This window comes from Scomber scombrus, chromosome 6, assembly GCF_963691925.1.
Source record: "Scomber scombrus chromosome 6, fScoSco1.1, whole genome shotgun sequence".
NCBI lineage: Eukaryota > Metazoa > Chordata > Actinopteri > Scombriformes > Scombridae > Scomber > Scomber scombrus.
The window spans coordinates 18,197,103-18,206,990 of record NC_084975.1 but is presented as its reverse complement, the minus strand read 5'-3'; the positions used below and the strand labels follow the sequence as shown (position 1 = coordinate 18,206,990).

The following is a 9,888-nucleotide window of genomic DNA, read 5'->3' as shown; positions in this document are numbered from 1 at the left end:
AAAAGCACTTTCTATGTGCAAAATCAACAATTCTTAGATTAAATTTGGGGACATATCTCACAAGTCCCTTTAGGTTATTTGACAGTTACAGTATCAGCTGCACTCCTCCAGATATAAAAACAGTATTTAATACAACCATTTACTTTAGCAAAATAAAAATATTTGAGCAAATAAAGCCAAGCATTTGAATGGAGACAATTTATAATGGCTCTTGAATGTGAGGGACACATTCTTTTGACATGGCGACTATAGTATGTGTTGTTTTATTTAAAAAATGAATTAAAAAAAGCCTTCTCCATGTGCCTCGTAAACAACATGTCCTCGGGGACTGAGAAGGCAATCACAGGTGAGAAATCACTGCCAGCATTGACGACTGCAGTCCTGAGACGTCAAGTGTTTGGATGGGTAATAAAGTGATTAGTCCCAGTCTCAGAGGAAAAGAGCAGGGGTCAGAGGACTAATGATTGATTGGTGGCTTACTTGTACAAGTGAGATAAAGAAAAGAAAAAACAAAACAAAAAAACATCACCATCAAAAAGGTATTTGAGTAAATGCCATAAAAGAGTGCAGTCCTTGGAGGAATGTTGTGTCTGATTTACCTGTTCCTTGCAGGGCTGAGAACATCACTGTTCTCATTAGAAACTGCTTCTGTGCTGTCTCATAGCAACCTAAAAATAGAAATGTCCCTATTAGGCTGTATAGCTGTGATGGCTGCTACAAGTTTTGGCCTCTTTAATTGTGCAGTAAATATATATAGGTGTGAAACATGTTTGCTCCATCTCTTAATTTACCGAACAGTGAAACCTGACAATCAGGCTCACATCCTGGCTGGAGGTTTGCAGATTGTTGCAAACAAGTTCAAATTATTAATTGATTGTTATGATATATGAAAATATAAAAAATAGGGTTTCTGATTGAGATCTGTGAGTAAGCCCCTGAATACACAATTATGGCATTCATGGGCTGCAAGGAGAGCAGTATGATGGTTATTCAGAACAGATTCCTTTGTCACATGTGTCACAGCTGGACTGTCACTGTGCCGCTGGATTCACTGTGCCCTTTATTTCATGGCAGATAGGAGGACTGCCTTTATCCTAACATAGAACTGATGTTCCACACTGCAGACAGATTAAATCTTTTTTATAGCTCTGACTTACTATCTGAGACTTGGATTCACAAATAGAAACTGCATAACAGGTAGTCTAACAAGTCTCTAAATTCAAATTCAATATTGTCATTCCCTCATTTACATCATGTGTAGACTCATAGCTGCGTGGCCAATGCTTTCATTTACAAATGGCCCTTTTGAAATAATTACAATAAGACACAAACATGCAGAGCATTTACATGTCTTTGGTTGGTTAACACTGGTTTTGTTTGTGTTCTGCAGATATGAAGATCAGGACAGAGGTTTTCATCCATTTATTTTTGTCGACTCTGACGTCAAGAATACACGTTTCATTCAACAAGCAAGGAAGTAAGTTATTTATAACCCACAGCATCTCCAGGTTATGATCCTTGAGTGCGCAGTGAAAGGAATACTCCCTATTGGACTGATGTAGTGCGCCTTCATAACAAAAGCCACACAGCTCATGTGCTATGGTGCCAGAGAAGTACGGCACCCTGTAACACAACCAGGACGCATACATGGGAAGAGTCACGGCTGGAAAATAGGAATATTGCGGAGAACTGCAGCAAACTTTCTGTTTTGAATCATAAATTATCCCCTTTTTTTTCTTCTTTCCCTCGTATGACAAAGCACCGACTACTTTGAGCATGGAGAAGCTGTCTTCTGATCAGGTAAGATAACTGCCAGAAACAATGTTGCTCTGAGAAATTATTATTCAACCACAAATTTATTGAAAATGAAGGTTAATTATTAAACTTTAAGTCGTTATCTTGCGTCTCTGTTTTTTCTCATCTTGGAGGAGGCTGATAAAGATAGACGTGCCTCTTCCATTAGATATTACATCAGATGTGTTCTTAATGTTTGTAAATTAATCTTTACGGTATGAATATATTTATTTATTCAACGAGAAATGAGACGACCAATAGATCAATTTGTAATGGAGCGCGTCTCTGTCGCCAAGTTATCCACAATGAGAACCATGGACAGCGATTCTTACATCTTATTATGCTGTTATGTAATGTCGTCTATCAAAACAGATGTTTTTATTATCCATCTTTTTAATTCAGATAAACCAAAGCATGATATTTCAGTGCTATGACTACATTTTCTTTTTTCAAGGAAAAATTGGCAAATGTGGCGTCTTTGCGCACTTACAGTTTCATGGTTGCTTTTGTTGATCGCGTCGATAAATAAGAAAAATAGAGACAGGCAAGTTGCCGTCTTGATGAGACTAAAAAGAGACACTTTGATTTTAATGTCAAATTATCACTTCCTAAGCATTCATCCATAGTGTTTATGAATCTAACAGGTGCAGTCACCATGCTGTCTCCTTTGAATGGGCATGATTAGTTTCCATTTGGAAAATTGAGTTTTGTACTCTTAATTGATCTGAGTTATACTGTATTTCATATGTCAGAAATCTGTAGTATTTAGTTGAATGAATAACCTTTATGTTGTAACAGACTGCCACCTGCTGGTGATGATTTAGCAAAACAGAGGCATAAACACAATATGAGTTTTTGATTATTTATATTTTCCAATGTAAGCTGAACTATTTCCATGATTTGTTCAAAGGACTGTTAGCTGTAAGTTCAACGCTGAGAAGATCTGTGATTGGCTGGGAGATGGCAGATATTTTGGAGCTGCGGACAGATGGAAACTCACTCCTGAAGGCAGTATGGCTCAGACGCTTGAGACTGACCAGGCTCCTGTTGGAGGGAGGTGCATATATCAACGAGAGCAATGAGCGTGGAGAGACGCCACTCATGGTGGCCTGCATGTCCACACACACTGACCAGCAGAGTGTAAGCAAGTCAAAGCTGGTGAAATATTTGCTGGACAACCAGGCAGACCCCAACATACAGGACAAGGGAGGTAAGACAGCCCTGATGCATGCCTGCATCCACAAGGCAGGACACGAGGTGGTGGATCACCTGCTGAGCAATGGAGCTGATCCCAGTCTGGAAGACAGGAGTGGGGCCTCTGCTCTGGTCTACGCCATCAATGCAAATGATAAGCAGACACTAAAACTGCTCTTGGATGCATGCAAAGCTAAAGGCAAGGAGGTCATCATAATCACCACAGACAAGTCACCATTTGGCACTAAAACCACCAAACAGTACCTAAATGTCCCCCCATCACCAGAGCTGGATGAGAGGTCCTCCCCAGCATACTGCGCCTCTCCTTCTGATATTGATGTTACTGCATCTCCCACACCTGAGCAAGAGCAACAAAACACAGTTTTCAGTTTCCAGACAAAGCTGAAAACTTCCAGTTCAGCTGCAAAGCTCGCCAACGGGCCCACATCTCCAACACGACGACCTGTGAACCCCAAGCGTGCACGTTTACCTCAGCTGAAGCGGCTGCAGTCAGAGCCTTGGGGGCTGATTGCTCCATCTGTCCTGGCTGCAGCTGCCGCCCATGAGGAGAGCAAGAAAGCCAGCTCTGATGAGGACGTTGTTGCAGGCGTAAATGGACTCTCTCTGAGTAAGAGGTCAGCTTTATCTCGACAGAACAGTGTGGATGGCAAGGACAACCTATTCCCACTAGTGGGTGAGCAACCCTGCAAAATGACAACCTCACTATCAGTTCCTCCAACATCTAAAGCATCATATGAGAGATCTCTAGGCCAGCACCAGCCGCTGGCACGGCGCAGCACTGTGCCCACAGAGCAGGAGAGCAGCAGCTGCTGCAGTGGACTAGCCAGTCTGAGAGACACAGTGCACAGGAGACGTCTGGGGAACGATCACTATGACTCAGACTCACAGCTCTATTCAGACTCTGGCATGTTAGACTCTCCTAAGGTCCCAGTGGAGCGAAGGAAACTAAACACTTCTCCTCTAGCAATGTTGACCAGCTCCAGAGAATCTCTTGACAGCAACGCCAGCACATCCTCTCCCAGCACAGCACGCAGGCGTGCACCTGGCCTCCTGGAAAGGAGAGGCTCGGGCACCCTGCTGCTAGATCACATCTCCCACACCAGGCCTGGCCACCTGCCCCCTCTCAACATTAACCCCAACCCTCCCATCCCTGACATCGGGGCTAGTAGCAAGCCTTCCTCACCTCTGGCCACAGGTATTAGATCTATAGCTCCAGTAGCACCAAACACACCAAAGAGAGGCGGCCTCAAGTCCAAGAAGAAGCTCGTGAGAAGGCACTCTATGCAAGTGGAGCAGATGAAACAGCTTTCTGATTTTGAAGAGCTGGCTCATTAGTTAGTTAGTTGGTGTTTATGCAGCACATATTGTGAAAGTAGAGATGTTAACACCATAAATTGTCAGGAAGCACATCCGTAGGTTCAGTTGTGTAGAACCACAGCCGTCTAGATGTTGAATAATGTATAATTTATTTTTTAAAAATCTTACTGAAACTGAGCAATATAGATAGATTTTTTCCCAGTGTTAAACCCGACCTTTAGAATTATTATCTTTTGATGTCACAAAATCTGCTGTATATGTTTTACAGTTTTGAATGTAAATGCCAATATATGGTACTTTTCTTCTGAACTTGCTCTCTTACATGATGATGTAATGTGTAGGGAACACACTGGGTCCATTTGTAGCCACCAGGCCACTTGGGTGCACTTTGTGTATATGTAATTAGCACCATTAATGGACTTTACTTTGGATGAGAAAAAAACATGTGATGCACTTGTCTGAGATGTAGCTTTGAGTAAGATAACATTTGACTGTTTGTAGCAAATTTGTACAAAGTGCCTTCAAGATAAAGAAACCTGAAAAAAAGAGTGGAGAGATACATTTAATGTATTAGGACTATTTTAATTTCATGATAATGTAACCAAATCGTGTTTTATTTTAATATTGCTGATCTCACATGGAAGAAAATGAAGAATACAAGTGATCTGAATGAATGAACAATATGCCTTAAAAAAAAACAAAAAAAAACAGGTTAAATGTTGGGATTTGTTTGACAGCACTTTATTGGCCAGGAGGAGAAAAAAATGAGTTATGTTGCTATTAACAGTGTTACCAACCTTTCAAAGCACATGTAATATCTGATTAATTAAAGTAATATTGAAGGACATTACAGCCCTTAGTCCAAACATTGGTGATACTTGTCAAATAAATGTCATTTCACGCTAATAGCAATCAAAACTACAGATCATTCAGCTTCCATGTAACTTACCTGTGAAGCATTGCTTCTGTCTAAGAAAAAAAAACATAGTCCATAGTATTTTTGCAAGTAGTTTGTTGTATATTCAGAATAAATGTCTATCACTTGTGATTTCTGTTTGTTTACTTATTCATCGCATTAAGCAAGAGATCAGCTGATAGTAACCACACAGATGTTCATTAGAGATGGCATCACTCCTTCCTCAGGCCACTTGGCAGTCCATTGGAGCTGTGATCATAATTATCATCATTGTTGTCGTCGTCGTCAATGTCACTGTGATTATGTCAGACCAACCATAGAGGCACTCAGATGCCACAGCTTCTTGGCAGCTTCATCGTCCCGGCCCTGAGGGGCGGCTGTTTTAGGGGCGCAGTCGCTGTAATCAGAACAGAATTCAGAGTGAAAACACACGACTTGATCTGCTCTTGCTGTGCAAGAATTAGTTCAGGATACAATCATGAATAAAAGAAGGAACCCCACGGTAACTTAAAAAAAGAGTACTATAAAAATATAATTTAAGATGGTGATGTATTATAGGTGATTCTGTGACACATATTGAGTTTACATCACAATATCTGTGTCTCTTAAGAAGAAAACATACCAGAAAATCATTATTTTGTATTTACTCTGTTACGAGAATATTTCATTTTAGACTTTGAGATAGCGAAAATTAAACTGTGTGAAAAGGCACACAGGATTTTTATTACATGGAAAGCAAGATGAACACATGTGCTGTCATTTAAATGTCAAATAGTCATTAACTGGAATAACAGGCTAAAAGCAGAGAAGTTCAGAGTTTAGACAATGTCTTCAGAAACTAAAGGAAACACCTCTTATAATATATATAATATACTGACATGATAGATTTCTTTAGATGGGTCCTGGTTTATTATCTCATCTTCAGGCCCTGTTTTGAGGAGGGTCCCTGTGTCAAGATCTAGTTTTAAAGCTGCAATAATCAATATCTTTTATATTAAAAAATTGATTACATGACAATGAATAATTTGAAAGGGGTCACTGTAGTGGCAACCCCAGATAATTAGCTCTACTAATGAGCTCTACAGAGGTTTTTAAAAATCTATTTTAGATGATTGTTTTGGTTTTCCAGCCTACAACTCTGATCTTATCAACTTAGTTTCCAGCTGCTGCTCTAATAAAGCCGCTGTATACCACCTGCCTCGAAATAGCAGACGGACAAAGATAGCAGCTGGTGAACCAAATGGACTCCAAATGAATGTTAATGTCGCACCGAGTCTGCTGGATGTATTTTCTGGATCTGTTTAGGTGCAGATATTGTGCTTATTAAGCCGATTGGATATTGGCCATGAAGTGAATGTTAAGGTCTTTATTAATGTCTGTAATTCTGTGTTTCTAATTAAAGTTATTCACTGATTAATGTTGGACAAATAAGACATGAAAATGATTCCAAGATACTGGATGAAGTAAAATTACAGAAAAAATACATTGGTTATTTTAGTGAATGTTAATGGTGTTTTCCTGTTTTTCCACTGCCCCCGAGTGGCCAAACAAAACAATTAATGAAGCTTAAAAGTAATACTGAAACTGTACTTAGATGGTGCACATTCTTAAATAAAAGTGTCTTAAATCAAATTACCACTCAGCAAACCTGAAGCTTTTATATTCCAGTGTAGGAGCACTATAGTCAGGGGGAGGAGCAGGAGTTAATAGGTGCCCAGCAACTTATTATTGCCAGAGGGTCCCAAACTGGGTCAATCCAACTATGATTGACACTGTATCATTTGTACTGATATTGACTGTTTAACATCCAATCATGAACCCACCCTCTATAGATTTACTGACCTGTAATAGAGTCCGCTCTCTTCCTGCAGGCTTTCCTCCACAGCACAGTAGATCGTGGTTTGAGCCCCTTCTGTTGGAGACTTGATGAAGAACAAGAGTGGTGTGTATATAACTCTCTTCCATAGAGGCATCTCGGGCCAAAAATGTCGGCCAAGTTCAGTCCGGATTACTCCAGGGTGGAGGCTGTATGTTGTCACCCCGGTTCCTGTAAAATGACAAAGCACAGAGCATCATGCAGTCACTTTTTCCCACATTATGTGCAGTAGACACTATTTTTTGAAATATTGCATAATGCCTGCTGTGAAATATAAAATGTTATAATATTTTATACCTTGTACCCTGTTGGCCAGCTCTCTTGTAAAGAGGACATTAGCTAGCTTACTTTGCGAATAGCTTTTCCAAGGACGGTAATCTTTGTCCTGATTTATGTCATCAAAATAGATTTGACCTGTTAAGTGAAGGCACGACATTCTTATTCACAGATGTGGTTTTTAATAATGAATTACATTGAAAAGATGGCATTCCTGCGAGAGAAAAAATATGTACAGCTGTTCAAGTGTAAGAGAGAAAACTGCACCTCTTTCATGAGCTAAACTGGCAACATTGACGATGCGGCTCGGAGACGACTTCTTCAGGAGATCCAGCAGACAGTTTGTCAAGAGGAAGTGACCCAGGTGGTTCACACTAAACTGCATCTCAAAGCCATCTTCTGTCTGCCATTTTGGACAGCTCATAACACCTAAAAGTAAGAAAATCAGTGGACATTCATTTTTTAACACCTCCCACCTGTTTATGTGGTAACTGTGCACTGCTGGAACATGATGGATCACACAGCTAGGAGACAGATGATGGTGATTTATACATCCACCTGCATTATTGATGAGGACATCCAGCCTCTCTTCACTTGCTAGGATCTCTTTGGCGAGTTGTCGTACTGACTGTAGAGAAGCCAAGTCCAACTTTTTGACAATCACGTTGTCATTTTGACTTTTCTTTCTCACTTCTTCTGCGGCTTTATTTGCTCTGTCCATGTCCCTACAGGCCAGAATGACCCTTGCACCTGTAACGCAACAGCAAATCCTGTAAGTTTAAAATTAAATCAGATAATTAAAGGTTGAAATATGAAACCCAGTTAAATCACAAACCCCTTTTCGCTAAGTCAACGGCTGTTTCTTTGCCGATCCCGGTGTTGCCTCCAGTAATCAGGACAGTCTTTCCATCCAGTCGCGCTTTGCTGTGACACACTCCACCTGCCACCCATCTTTTCACACCAATAAGTCCTACTCCTGTAAAAAAGTACACACAGTTACAGTCTAGATTAATTAATCTAAAAGGCCTTACATAGAAAAGTAACAAAACCGTTTATCTTTCTTTTTTATTAAGAATCAGATTCTTTAGCTTGGCCAACAAAATTAATGTTTTTACTTAATTAATGTTATTACTGAACTACTTCAGATCTTGAAAATGTTGAATTCAAACTTAGCACACAAGATCTTTAAACTTCATAACCTAACTCCTGCTGAAAAAATGTATAAATTAGTCAATCGACAGGAGATTTACTCAGCAACTATTTTGGAAAACAATTAATTGTTTCAGTCATTTTTCAAGCAAAATACTTTTTTTTTGTCTGTTGGTAAGACAAAACAAGGGTTATGAGACATCACCTTGGGCTCTGGGATATATTGATGGCATTTGTTCACAGTTCATAGACTAAACGTTTCTTAGAAAGTAGAGTTTTTGTATTAATCAGTAATAAAAATGAAAGCTGAATGAAACAGCTTTGTAAGCGACTACAAAAAACATAGGCAATATCGCCTAAAGCTGTGAAAATTACACCATATCATAAGCAATAAAGGCAAGCATGTAAATGCATCATCCTTTTGTATGATGCTAGTAAATATGTAGCATTGTGTGCTCTAATGCTACAGTTATAAAACAACAAAGCAAAAACACACATGAAAAGTTAATTCAAAAACACAATTGGTTTGCATTTTCAATAATGAAGCTTCAACTATTTTACTAATTCACTGGGAAACTGTCATTTTGAAAGCATGTAATCCCACTCACTGCTATCATACTGTCTCAGTGTCTGTATTCAGAGTACCGTCGATTAACTGCATGCTTTCAAGTGAGTGACAATACACTAGATTCAACAAAATGTCCATTCTTGCCTAAATAACTTGTGTCAATGCATAAATTACCTGTTGCTGCGACCAGAGTGATAGTTTTAGGATAGTGGGAAACAAACGACCTTAAGGAGTCCATCATCCTACAAATCCCTATATTGTTTATACAGCTGATTATAAACCGATTACTGACTCGCTATTCTTCTCTTCTGTGCAGCAAAATCACTGCAAACTAACGACAATACAGTAAATGCCATATGACAGCTAGCATTACAGTACAGTTACGCAACACACCGCTTGACAACCAGGAAGTACCGCCCACCTTCACATGTAGAGGAATCCTATTGGTTCTTTTTATTAATGATCCTCTAAATGCTCTGAGGATATAAACAGGTTGTTTGTTGTGTGATTTTTTTTGTCAAATTAACATCAACATCAAATTATTGAAGGTCTGCAGGCTTATACTGTGGGATGAATATTTTTTAATGATGGGAAATAATAAATTAGAGATGAATGTAATGAAGTTACAAGATGTTTCAGCTAATGATCATGAGTCCTCCTTACAGCTAACGACTGGTGGGTGCCGATGATATTTTAATTTAATTGGGAATGATGATGGTGGTGGAATGAACTGCAGGTTTAATGTCATACTGTGACTTGATATACAATGTAAGAAGT

At 39.4% G+C, this 9,888-nt stretch overlaps 2 protein-coding genes across 2 annotated transcripts; one reads left to right on the top strand and one right to left on the bottom strand.

Moving 5' to 3' along the window:
* Nucleotides 1–2,754: 2,754 nt before the first annotated feature.
* On the top strand, nucleotides 2,755–4,344 carry ankrd34c (ankyrin repeat domain 34C). The gene has a single exon (XM_062420642.1). It carries the CDS (start codon nucleotides 2,755–2,757, stop codon nucleotides 4,342–4,344), a length of 1,590 nt encoding a protein of 529 aa, XP_062276626.1.
* Nucleotides 4,345–5,043: 699 nt separating this feature from the next.
* Nucleotides 5,044–9,500, bottom strand: LOC133981459 (retinol dehydrogenase 13-like). The gene is made up of 7 exons (XM_062420152.1): nucleotides 9,286–9,500; nucleotides 8,230–8,370; nucleotides 7,953–8,144; nucleotides 7,662–7,823; nucleotides 7,416–7,532; nucleotides 7,085–7,289; nucleotides 5,044–5,639 (listed from the first exon to the last, which is right to left on the bottom strand). Exons 1-7 carry the CDS (start codon nucleotides 9,350–9,352, stop codon nucleotides 5,543–5,545), a joined length of 981 nt encoding a protein of 326 aa, XP_062276136.1. The 5' UTR covers nucleotides 9,353–9,500; the 3' UTR covers nucleotides 5,044–5,542.
* Nucleotides 9,501–9,888: the final 388 nt, after the last annotated feature.